Source organism: Camelus bactrianus, chromosome 34 (genome assembly GCF_048773025.1).
Source record: "Camelus bactrianus isolate YW-2024 breed Bactrian camel chromosome 34, ASM4877302v1, whole genome shotgun sequence".
NCBI classification, from domain to species: Eukaryota; Metazoa; Chordata; class Mammalia; order Artiodactyla; family Camelidae; genus Camelus; species Camelus bactrianus.
The window spans coordinates 324,714-338,139 of NC_133572.1; the positions used below are offsets into that span (position 1 = coordinate 324,714).

Consider the following 13,426-nt stretch of genomic DNA (forward strand, 5'->3'; position numbering starts at 1 on the left):
GTCCTCTAAAAAATAAATAAATAAACCTTATTACCTCCTTCCCCCTGCAAAAAAATAAAAAAGAAAAACAAAAAACAAAAAAGTAAAAAAATAAAGAGGGGAAAATACAACTTCATAATACAAAGAATTGTGTTAAAACTCCATCAGATAGATTAGTGTTTAAATCTAATATCCTTGAAAAAAGGTAATTCAAAGAACTGTGTTATAAATTTAAAAATAATTATATAATTTTTTTTCATTTAAAATTTTTTAAAAATTTTATTACTGTATTACTTATTTTGTTTTGGCGACGTGGGGGGAGGTAGTTAGATTTTTTTAGAGGAGGCACTGGGGATTGAACCCAGGACCTCAGGCATGCTAAGCATGCACTTTACCACTTGAGCTCTACTCTCCCCCCGTATATAATTCTAATCTACATCTTGTCAAGTATGGAAGCTCTAAGGACAGATGGATTTGTTTACACATGCTTAGCACATCTCACCTGCACCAACGGTGGCCATTTAAAACATCAAGCCCTAAAGGGCACTGTGAGCCCTGCTTCTGGAAGTGGGTCAGAGGGCAGCAAGGGAGGGGTGGAGTTACTCTTTAAAAGTCTAAGCAGTGTTATTCAGTCTTACAACCATGGATACAAACTCCTTAGACACATACACTCTGGCACATGAAGTCACTACTACTGCTTAATACAACCAACACAAGTCAAAGACAATACCTTGGGGTGAGGAAAGCTGCTGCTCCTGCAGCTTCTCCTGAGAGAGGAGTCCCAAGTAGCTGAGAACAACGTACTTGGTTTCATAGTGAAATCCCAGAGGCACTGTAGCAGAGGACGCCATGGGGTTGGCCGGTGGAGCTCCAAAAAGTCTGCTTACAGATGTGGAAGACCTAAAAACAAAAGTATTTTTTCAGTTTAAAGTATACTACATACAGCACATTTTCCCAGTGACTAAAATTACTCAACTAAATACAAAATAAATATTTCTCAGAATATTCTTCTCAGCAATCTTTAAAAACATAACTTTACTTTACTTACAAGTAGGGATTACTTACTCAGATTTCCGATCAAAAGCAAATGTCCCTTCCAAGCTCTCCCTCGTCTGTTTTTCACCTTCGTGGGGAAGATACTCACTGTGCCTGCCCCTACTCGAACTCCACCCTCCACCCTGGCGGTATGTGTTCTCTTACTTCTACTAATAAAGCCTCCTGAAGTCCAGCTAGCTCCATGGCCACACAGCTGCAGACAACATTTCCCCATTTCCTTTGCAGCCTAACGTGCCATGTGATCAGCCTGAGCCAGAGGACACGAGCAGGGGTTACATGTCAACTTGCGGGTCTCTCCGTGAAGACTCCCCCCGCCCCCTTCCCAGGCAGGAAGTGAACATGGCAGACACTCCGTTCTGACACACACACAAGGACCACTCCAGGGGTCAGCCCAAGACAGCAGGGACCAGGGCCCCTAACGACCCTGGGGGGCAGAGCTGCCCTGCCAGACTGGACCGCTGCCTCTGGGCTGTGACTGAAGCCACTTCACTTGAATCTCTCCACCAGGCACTCCAGCCTGTGCCCTAATCGATGCAACCACAACTCTCGCGTCTCTACCTGGACTTAACTGTTTTACCTACCATGTAACCCTCTTTTATCTTTAAGATCTACTCTCTCGGGAACTTTCAAATGTGCAGTATAATATTATATACTTTAGTCACCAGGCGACATTACATCGCCGGGACTTAACTTACTTCATAACTGTAAGTTTATACCTTTTGACCCCCTACTACGAACCTTGATAGTTGTTTCGAGCCAAAATGTTTTATTAAGAGGTTTTAAATAACTGTTTTCTACTTAAAGCAACAATACAGACTGTTTTAAGATCTTAAGAAATACCTGTAAAAGAAAAAGAGGTTCAGAGAACTAACAATAGCAAAGAGACACAGAATGCTGGCAAAATTTAAGATCTGTAATAAATTAAGAGAAATGTCCTGGAATTAAAAACAATGAAAAATTTCATGCAGAATTTGAAATACACAAAATAAAAGGGTGACTATAAAGAAATAAAAAGAAAGATAACATGAGGGGGAGGGTATAGCTCAGTGGTAGAGTGTGTGCTTAGCATCACAAGGTCCTGGGTTCAATCCCCAGCACCTCCATTAAGAAATAAATAAACCAATTAACCCCCCAAAAAAAAATTTTAAAAAAAGATAACATGAAAATCTGCTTTGAATGGTTAAAAACTATCTTTTTAAAAAATGCACTTATGGTTACTATTAGCATCAGTATTTATTTAGGTTATCAAAAGACATCTTGGTTCTATACTTAAAAGTCCCTATTGTTTCACCTTCAGGGGACAATGCTACAAAACTGTCTCAAAATATGCAATAAATGAAACAATATCACAGAAAAGGTGGGGTATGCGTGAGTCCAGCAGGGGCAGGGCAGACCTGGCTGCAGTGTCCTAACTACCCGATGCCTGTGGCCTGACCCTGGCTAAGTTTGCAGCAAAGTCTCACTTGGTTCTTACCTATTTCCCAAGTCTAATTTTACAGCCTTCCCATCCATTCTGTGAGTTACTCAATGCCCTTTCCGTAAGTTTCTTTCCTGCTCAAGTAAGCTAGAATCACTTCGTGTTATTTGTAACCAAGACATAACTGGAATCTAATTTTCCTAAAATTTCTAAGGCAGTTCCTCAACAATTATAACCCACTATGCAAGGATTACTAAACTAAATTTACAGTTTAGAAAAATATTCCTATTCTGCAAGGTCCACATCCAGACCTAGTAATTACATCTACAAAAATAGAAAGACAATGCCTCCTGATATTTGTGTGTTCACTCAACACACATTTCTTAAGTTACAAGGTACTCTACAGGCATTAGGTACCTGCCCTCAGGAGTTTTCAACCAAGTAGAGGAAAAATATACAAAAATATATAAACAATAATAAAAAAAAGTTCTATGACATAAGTCAGTACCCATGAGTAGGAGAGGCAAACCAAGAGGAAACAGGCAAGTCTTTCTGAGGAAGGGAAAAAGGATGTGGAAATCAGGAAAGGCTTTATAAAGTAAAATCTAGCCCATCTTGGAACATGAGTAGGTATTCACTAATTGAACCAGCTGGGCAATGGATTGGGGTCAACTTCAGATGTAAAGTACACCACAAAAGGCACAGAAGTATTCTGAAACAGCATGGAATACTACAAAAATCGAGGAATCCGACAGGGCAAACCCCTAAGACAAAGGAAGACGGGGCTCAGCACGGCTGCAGTGGTCAGCATTTGGCACGCCTTGTGTGCTATGGGCTGCTAGGAAGCTTGGGTTTTATCCTGTAAGCCAGGAATTATTTTAACCATGTCCATGAATGAACCCCCTAAAACTATGCAAACTGTGCACACAAGCATTTTTTCTGGAGAGAAAAATCACTCAATTCCTTTCAGTAGGTTCTCAGATTAGATCATGATGCAAAAAAAAGGCTACAACTACTGTAAAACACCATTAGGAATCACCTAAGGATTTTAAGCAAGAGAAGCACATTCAGAGATTACATTTTAGAAACATCATCCTGGAGGCAGTGTGGAAGACAGAATGGAGACTGGAGACAAGGAAACTAACTTAGACGGACACTGGAAAAATCTAAACAAGAGATGTATGAAGGCACGTGCGAAAGCAGGAACACTGGAAAGAAGGGGTGGACCAGGAAAGTGTTAAGACTTCAAAAACGTGCTAACCAGCTCAGTGAAGGAGTAATCCAGGCAGCGGTACAGAAAGTAGCACCATTCCTATTTCTCAAATCAGATAATACAGAAAGAGCGGGCTTGGAGGAGAACACGCTCGCTTTGGGGCATCCTGAATTCAAAATGCCTGCGGGCTGTCCAGGTGGACATGTCCAACCAGTAGTTAGACATACAGGTCTTGAACCCAGAGAGAGGTCTGGGGTAGAAAGCTGTAGTCTGCACAGACACAGGTCTAGAGCGTCACCCAAGGAGAGTGGATGGATGGAGAGCAGTGACTTCCAATGGGAGAAGCGTCAAAACTTAACAGCAGGAGGGAGAAGGGATGAGTTAGTTTGAAATAGCACGTTCGTACTTGGAAAAGGAAACATCACCCATCATTCTCAGATTACAAAGTAGACAAAATACACCAACAAGGCTGAGTAAACCTCCAATCTTCACGCAGCAATGGCTCTCCGTGAAGGGGGCAGAGGGAAGAACAGCGTACCCCACCTCAACTGGAATAGAAGCCAGAGATTTTTATTTATCAAAAAGAGACATGGTTTAAAAACAATGTTGAGAAATACTGGTTTAATCTGAAATCGAAACACAATTAGAATTCAAGGCAAAACCAACCTTTCGGGAGTGGCCAAAAGATGAGAAGCCGGCAGAGGAGACCTCGAAGGTCTGCACTGAACAGCCAGAAAGGCAGGAAGCTTGTTCACAAAAGTCAGGGGAGGTGCTTCAGAAAGAAGGCAGCACAGAGGTAACGGCACATCACAGAGAACACCTTCACGGTGATGACGGTTTACTCGACTGGTAGGGCAGGGGCGTGAAGAGCGAATGGAGAGTCAGAGAAGTGGGTTTTAGTCAGCTCTTTCAAGGAAAGCATGGTTGGAAGGGAAGAAGAGAAAGGAGGCTGGGGAGGGAGACGAAGGGTCTGAGAGTTCATTTGTTTTGGACACAATGAAAGACACTTACTTAAGCATGCTTACACTCAGTGGAGAAGCCAAAGAGATATAAACAAACAGAATAAGGAGTAGATTATTAAGTAAAGTTCCAAAAGAGAGGAGGAAAATGGAACAAATCAGTAATAAAATTTAAGCTTTAGAAAGTCTCAGGAAAAGAAAAAAAAAAACTTAGAAAAAGGAAAAAAACAAAAGTCCCAGAATTTTTGGTAACAAAGTATTACTCATATTTTGAATAATGCTTTAAATTTTAAAAAGCTGATGCTCTAGAGTTTGTTATATTCAAATTTCTTGATTTATAAAAAATCCGTATCTCTGAAGACATGTTTAGTCACACTCCAATCCAGATGCTACAGACAAAGCATCGTTCATCGAGTTTCCAAATTTGATTTTTAACCCAACGCTCTTCAAATTTTCTTACAAATCCCAACTGCCTAACCATAAATGCAACCTTAATCATGGATTTCATAATCTCCATCTTATTCGCAGTCAAGTCCTCAGCTCTGGCAGTTCTCAACAATTCACGCTAATGGAGATGATCACACAAACTTCAATCATGTAAGTTTAATGCACATCTCCAGGCTGTACATGTCTGGAGTGTCTGCGACATTCTAGTTCTATGAACATACTGGACTCTCAATATGAAATACCCATCCGACTCCTCTCCCATTGTCTGAGCTCCCAGGAGAGCAACAAAGCAGCCCCTCAGGCCTGTGTTCAGCCGACGGGACAGGCAGACCTGAGAAGTACTGCTGCATGGCTACAACATGGGAAATGTAGCCAACATTTTATAATAACTATAAATGGAGTACAACCTTTAAAAACTGTGACTCACTATATTGCACACCATAACGTATGTCATACACCAACTATACGTCAATGAACAAATAAAATAAATACTCTTATGTGTCTAGTGCCTTTGCATTAAACTACATTTTCGCAAAGGCACTGAGAACACTGCAAATGTAAATAAACTCCACAGCACTTGTACAGGGCATTCTGGGAAGAGGGCATCCAACTTCTTTTGCAGCAGGGACTACTCGGCACACTGCGCAATGGGCCCTTGCATTTCTAATAAACATAAATAAGTTACACCCATATGAGACCTCTATTTCTGAAGCACTTTTCCATGTGTGGTCACAGTCTCCTCTATACCAGAGGGTAAAGGTAGCAGTTTCAACTTTGACGGAGAAACAAGAGACAATTTATCTAAATCAAATCATACAGCCAGTTAACAGTGCAGCCACTTGGTTTAATACATCCTTTTCCGTTCTGAACTCCTGGCCCTTAACTGCATTCATTCATTAATTCATTCGACACATATTTACTGCAAGCCAGGCAATGTGCAGGGTGAAAGGAATGCAGAGGTGAAAATACCAATTAGAGAAATGGTAGTTTTCCAAGCATCAGACCCACACCACTGAAAGAAGCAAACTTGTCAACTCTGAAAACGGGGCAGGGGAAGAAAAGGAAAAGACAGGTTAACAGAAACGAAAATGTGATCTGAGGCCACTCCTAGTGCTTTCCTGGAAGCAGGGGACCGTGCTCAGGTCCACCCCACCACCACCTCACCAACACAGAGGACATTTCACACCTAAGACAGCTCGAGCTTCTGGTTAATGATGAGAAGGACATAGCTACTTTCACTCTTTAAATTTTATGTAGTAGAACCTTTCAGAATTCAAATTAGGTATTAAGTGTTCTTGGTATCAAGAAGTGATTGTACACAAAACCAATTTTAAATGCAGAAACTACTACTTTTTTGCACAGTTCTAACAAGCTGCTGAGTATAGCTGTTACCCAGCTGTTTCTTCTCTGCCTTATACCTTTAGCTTGTTCCCCTCTCAAATTACGAGCAGCTGTCAGCCAGATGGACAGCCTGAGGAAGCTTAGGGTTACTTAATCCTGTGTTTACGCGTACATTTGGTGCATCTCCAAAACATCCATGATCCTTCAGTGACAAATGTAATACCCACTTTTATAAGGAGCGGTTTGCTTTTTTTAAAAAGCAGATTTCTGTTCTAAGTAGCAGTGCAAATGCCAGGATGCAAGCATAAATAGTACTGCAGGAACTAAGCACACTTTATGAACTGCAACCAGAAAGTATGCAGCAACTATCAAATTCTACTTTAAATTCTTAAGAAAAGTAAATCTGCAGGCATGAGTTTTTGTAGTTGTTTCCCAAAATTGTCTGATCATAATCACCACGGATGCTTTTAAAACAGAAACTTTTAACACCCACTCAGAAACACTTAGAATAGCATACCTATATTGTATTCTTTAGCTCCATAAAACCATAACAGAAACATATTACAGTTTAACATGCTGTAATCAAATTACTTCAGGAAGCTGTGTTTTTAAGACTATTTCCTTCTACTAAAATAAAACTGTAATGTAGTAAGATTGTTAAATACTCTAGCAATATGGAGTTGAGTAGATCTATAATTCCAGTTTACAAAGAGAAAAGTGAAAATCCACAGATAATTCAGTCACAAATGAAAAATTTGGAGTTTTAAACATTACCAAAGATTTTGATTCCCAGAGTCCAGTCTCCAAACCCCCTGGCAGTTTAAGAAGTTTTTTTTAATTCCACAAATTAACATGAAGTCCAATAACTTTATTTTTTCAATCCATACTTTATTAGCTCTTACAGAATTCTAGGACTTTTGCCAGAAGAACAGAAGCTACATAACCCTAATAAAAATTGTGAAATTGCAAAATATTCACCAGGTCTACCTGAGAAATGAAACTGAGCAAGGTGTCATTTTACAACTCAGCAGACACTAAGTATTTTACTGTACACTACCCCTTTAAAACTGAAACACACCTAATTGAAAACGCTAGTTCAATCTTGTGTTAAGAGCTGCCCAAAAACATTTCCACTCAGCAGCTGGCACTCCCAGATAATGTCCTTACAGAGGACTGCCTCACTCTCACTTCCCACAAACATAGTCTGACTTTCACCGTAAGTTAATCAGCTTTCTCATATGTATGTAGCTTTCATAAAAGAGAGACATAAAAGTCAGTTGCTCTGCTCCACTCCTAAGTATATGCCAGAGAGAAATGAAAACACCGTCCACACAAAAATATGCACGTGAATGGTCACAGCAGCATCACAGGTTAACAGCTGAACAGTGGAAGTAACTGCCCAACAACCGATGAACTTAAAAATGTGACCTACCCATACAATGCAATGTTATGTGGCCATAGAGAGGAATGAAGTGTCGATGCCTGCTACAACATGGATGCAGAAGAGCCAGCCACAAAACGCTGCATGTGGAAAACCCTGTTTAAGTGAAATATTTAGAACTGGCAGATCTATAGAGACAGGAAATAAAACGGTGGCTGCCTAGGTAGGGGAGAGTGGGAATAAAGAATGACAGCTAGTGAGTACCAGGTTTCTTCTGCGGATAATGAAAATTATGTTGACAGTTGCACACTCTGACTGTACACGTTAACCTGTTAATTATAGCTCGATAAAGCTGTTAAAATACCAGCTACTCTGAAAACAGCCCCCTCCCTTCAACTCTGTAATATATATTAAGAACTCATGCAGACCATCTATTTGGAATAAGATACGTATCAAAATTATGTTTGAAAAACAGGGGAAAAAGCAGGATGGTGATACTGATTGCTTAAGACTTCTGTTTTGTTTGTCTAAAATATTTCATAGACGAAATATATTCTTAAAACAATAATTATTACTGCTGCAAATCACTTAAAATCTTACCGTGTAAAGTATGTAGAAAACAGTGACTGATGTAGCAACACACAACTTTTCTCTACAAAACCAGGTGGACTCAACCTTACGTACCCTTCAAGTGAATTCAACTACTGAGGTACAGTCCTCCACAAGAAAATGAATCATTTGGGGGGAAAAAAAGGCAAAACTTGAGAATGTACCTGACCAGAGAGGCTATTTCATAATGGTTGAAATATTTCATTATTTTGTAGTTGTTTCCCAAAATTGAGTACTGAGTGCCTACAGTGTACGTTTACTTACCCAACAATGTATGTGAGGTCTAAACCGCTCACTACCTACACAAACGTTTGCTTGATTTTCTAGGGGATTAAAAAAGAAGGTACTAGAAGGGTGTGGCAACTCATCCAAGGTCACACAAGTCAGGGCAGAGATCACCGCTCTGGTTGCACCCAACCTCCCGGCGAAACCGTACAGCTTCGCAGAAAAGACTCGTTCGTTCTGCTCCACATCATGCAGGAAAGCAGGCAGCGGGGGAGCCCTGTCAGCTGGGTGTAGCACTCGCACGTGCAGACGGTGGGCCGGCTCCGGGGAAACACGCCGCGCGGGGACCGGTTACAGCCGGGCCGAGCCCGGCGCCGCGGGCCAGAAGCGGCCGGGTTCCACCGGGGCTAAAGCCTCGACTCAAAGTCCGGAGTTTCCTTCACAGTCAGTCACGAAGGAAGGAAACTTGGGGTCTCCTTGGGATGGTGGGGATTAAAAAGCACAGAAGAAAACGGCCGAGTGTGAGCCGAATGCCTCCGAGGGTGGGAAGGCGGACTTCTGTGGAAAAACAAGTAAATGAAACGACAGCAGGAACGACGACAGCGGCGTCGCACCGGCGGGAGGACAGGACCAGGAACGGCCAGGGGGGCAGCGGCCGGCCGCAGCCCAGCGCCGTGCCCTCTCCCGCGGCGCGCCCTGAGCCCGGACCCGGTCTGCGGGGCCGCGGGGACGCCGAGGCCAAGCCACCGCCTCGAGACGGCCTCGCGCCCTCAGCCTCGGGACGCCCCGGGCGGAGCTGGGAGAGGACCGGCGGGGCCTGCCCGCAACCCCGCTCCCCTCACCTGGCCCAGGCCCCAGCCCCAGAGGAGGTGAAAGACGCGGCGGCGGCGGCGGCGACGGCGGCTGCTCCCAAAAGGCTCCCCAGGCGGCGGCGGCGGCGGCGGCGGCGGCGGCAGCGGCGGCGGCGGCGGCAGCAGCTCAGACCCGCGGCCCTAATCTACCGCCGCCGCCATGTTGGCGGGTGAGGTCACGCGACGTGCTTCCGTCACCGCCGGCGTCAGGACGGGCGGGGCGCCGGGCGCGGTGCAAAAGAGCTGATCCGATCTCCCGAGCGAAAGCCCGGACGACGGAGGCTTGGAAGTCTCTCGGCGCAGGCGTGACCCGGAAGAGCGTCCCTCCTGGTCCGCTCTCTTCTCGGGGAGCTGCTCTATGGTTCCGGGTGGTGGCGACCGTGGACCGCTGGGAAAGAGGCGGACTCGGAAGGGCTCGCCGTGTGGGTGCCGAGTGGGCCGACAGCCGCGGGAGCAGCTGCAGCCGCTGCTTAAGTGTGTTCAGGCGAGCCGGCTGGCGGGCGTGGAGTCTCGGGAGCGGCGGCGACGAGGGAGCTGGGCCCCGGGGGTGGGAGCGGGTGGGGCGCCTCTGCGCCGACGCTTGGGCCCCGCGCCCCCCGCACTAGGAGCCGCCCTTGCCGCGGAATGTGAGAAGCTGGGGTGTCGCGGCCAAGTCCAGGGAGCCGGCTGTCCACGCGCGCGACACGGTGGCGGCGAGAGGGAGAGGGAGCAGGACGGAGAGGGAAATGAAGCTGCCTGAGGAAGAAGCGGTGGAAACGCGAACTGCTGTGTGGGGGTGGGGGTGGGGGTGGCTTTGGGCCTGAGTGAGAAAACGGGCGCTGCGGCTAAGAGTGAAACCAGACCGAGATTTGCCGACAAGAAGCTGCGCTAAGAAAGCGATCAATTCCCTAGTCGTACCTAGTAGCCAGGCCATTTAAATTTCCCCCATTGCCCACGTAATGGCTTTCATAGTTTTTTTTTTTAAACCGGGATCATACATTGCATTTGTTTGTTACATCTTTTATCAGACGTTGACTTTTTGCAGTAGGGTCATACAACGGAAATTACTCAGAAATAAAACAAAAATGAACCATTGGTATATGTAACAAGATTAATCTCAAAAGCATCGTGTTGACTGAAAGAAGCCAGGCACAAAGATGTACATTCTGTGTGATTCCGTTTATATGAATTTCACCAACAGGCAAAATTAATCCATGGTTATGAAAATCAGCACTGTTGCCCAGGAATATAACTTTTGCCAGGGACTGTGGGAATGACTAGAAAAGAACTTACTTTCTAGGGTGGTGGAAATAGTCTGTATATTGTGGTGATCACACAGGTATCAGGAATCATCTAGTTGTCCTCTGTAGGACTATGCAGTTTATTGTATGTGAATTTCAAGAACAGTCAAGTGAAATAATTCTGTGTAATTAGGTTACCAGTTTGGTACATGGTTAGACAAATTTCAGATTGCTTTCAGTTTCAAGGTTTGCTTTTTTCCCTTTATTAATTTTTTGAAGGTGTACCACAACGATAGCCTAAAGGTCAGTGGAACAGAACAGAAAGTCCAAGATGGTCAATTGATTTCCAACAGAGACATTGAATGGAGGAGAAAGCGATGGTCTCTTCAGCAAGTGGTGTAAAATAACGTAGTCCTTGGGAGTGGGGTTATAGCCCAGTTGGTGGAGTGCATGCTGAGCATGCACTGGGTACTTGGTTCAATTCCCAGTACCTCCATCTGAAAAAGAAAGAAATCAAGATAATATAGTCCTTTTACAGAAATTATTTAACTTTAATCACAAGCAGTTCATGGTTTTGGAGGGTTTGGGTTTTCTTTTTTTTTTCCCAACACATCTTATGAGTGACAGAGTCCTAGACTGCAGCCTGATGTTATAAATTCTAAACTCTAGATTCCACTCGTTTTATTCATTCTCATTCATCAGTTATTTATTGAATGCTTGCTGAGACACCAGGGAAGGGGGCAGGGCACAACCATTAAAAGAATGACACAGCAAGTGAAGATTCGACTTCCAGCAGACCCTGAGTTTCATTGCAGGCTCACTGTATGAAGGAGCATGGGAAATGGCACTCCTGCCGGGGCCATGATAGTTTCCAGGCGACCATAAAAGGTCAAGAAGTAGGCGGTGCCCCAATTCCTGGGAATCCCCGCCCACTCCCCCAAGTAGTGTAATAATCCTCCCACTTGTTAGCATATGAAGTTACTGAGCCCATAAAAGCTAAACACCCCCACACCTTGTGGTGGATCTCACTAACTCTGAGGCCACCACCTCTCACTTCTTGAGGTGGCCCGCATTCTGCCTAGGGAGTGTGTATCTCCTAGGCCTGCCTCTCTCACCTGAGCTGGCCTGCAGTCTCTATGGAGGGTGCATCTCTCTGAATAAGTGTTTTACTCAGCTCTGGCTCTCCCTTGAATTCTTTCTTTTCCCTCAATTAGCTGGACACATCCCAGGGCCTCGCCCAAGACCGGGGACACACCTGTCCTCTCGCCCCATTTCCCATATTGCTACCATACTAGGCAGTGTGTTGGATGTTGGCAAAAATGATGTGGTCCCTGCTGTGATGTTGACATTTTTATTGGGAAACCAGATCAAAAAGATGAAAAAAGAATAGATGAAAATTGTGGCAAGAAGTAAGCAAACAAGGTACAGGAATAGAAAACTGAAGGGGAAGGTGTTGATGGAAAGCTCTCTTCCAGGACGAGGTGTTGTAAGTTGCGACCCAAAGAATAAAAAACAAGCTAAGGGGCAAGTGGAGGAAAAGAACCTCTGTAAAAAGCTTGAAAGGAAATCAGTAAACCTTTGAGCCGGTGAGAAAGGGCAGAGGAGCAATGGGGCGGGGCTGGGCGATTCCCCTGGGGCCCTGCCGAAGGTGTTCAGAGCCCTGGGAGCTCCTGGTGGGTAGGCTACAAATTGGGGAGTGACTAGATGCCACCTAGGTTTTAAATCGCTTTCTGCTGTGTGTGAAATTGGTTGGAAAGGGGTAAAAAGTGCAGACAACTAAGTTGGGCTTTCACGACTTTCTGCTACTGTTTGTTTTTCTTTTTGAAGTTAATTCAAAGACAGATGATTTGCATTTACCTCTGGTCTCTCTGTGTCCTCTCCAGCAAACAAACTGAAGGCTTATCTGTTCTGCTGACTCAGTTTCTAAGTAAACCACAGACAAGCCTTAGCTTGGGAGCAGGTACACAAAACATCTCCCTGTGACTAACCTGGCAGGAATTTAGGTCAGCAATTCTGGTGAAGCCATAAGAAAATAGGCTTATCTGGGAGTGGCATTTTTGGGATTTATCTGAAAAGTTTTAATAAAACTTCTTTACAAGTCCTAAGCTAGTATAGGAGGAAACTGGATTTGGAAAACTCTAACTAGTTAAGTTAATCTTTGCATGTACTCATAATAACTTTTTCACTCCAGCTTCACTCTGTGAAGTTTACCACTTTCCTACCAGGTAGCACCTGGCCTGTTCCTTGGTGACTCAGCAAAATACTGCAGAAACTAGCTGTAAAGAGCATTCACCTGGGGGACAGGAAACCTGCACAAAAGGGATGTTAACTGTACCTGTAAGGCTATGTCTTTTATTTAAAAAATGAGGGCAAGTGTGAGGAATGTTAATTGTCAACTCTGGGTGGTAGTACCTGATACATGAACATTTGAATTATTCTTCTTACTTTTCTGTACTTTCCAGTGTCTGAACATAATAACAAATAAATAGTAAAAATCAACACACTGTTTCCCAAAAAACAAAAGCAGGTTGACCTGGATAGTGCAACATCTGTTCCAGACACTGATTTCATAAATGATGAGACTTACTAGATTGCTGCTCCCACTCCCCAGGCCCAGTTATTTGCAGAACATTGTAAAAATACAAGGGAGGAGGGACGGTGATCCACCTCTTCCTGACCCAGGGATGCTAGAGGGACACGCATTACTGGAGATTTGTCTCCTGGGATG

The 13,426-nt window shown here is 44.2% G+C and overlaps 1 protein-coding gene across 5 annotated transcripts in view; it reads right to left on the reverse strand.

Moving 5' to 3' along the window:
* BCL2L13 (BCL2 like 13) overlaps positions 1-10,162 on the reverse strand; it is a 44,304-nt gene extending 34,142 nt beyond the window's left edge. Inside the window, exons 1-2 of one of the 5 annotated variants that reach the window (XM_074357902.1) lie at positions 9,470-10,150; positions 710-879 (exon numbers count right to left, since the gene is read on the reverse strand). In XM_074357902.1, the coding sequence (XP_074214003.1) occupies positions 710-830 (121 nt within the window). In that variant the 5' untranslated portion in view covers positions 831-879; positions 9,470-10,150. Of the gene's footprint in view, positions 1-709; positions 880-9,469 lie in introns of all 5 variants that reach the window. The other 4 variants (XM_074357901.1, XM_074357903.1, XM_074357904.1 and 1 more) reach the window with 4 other exon arrangements.
* Between the last annotated feature and the right edge of the window lie 3,264 nt (positions 10,163-13,426).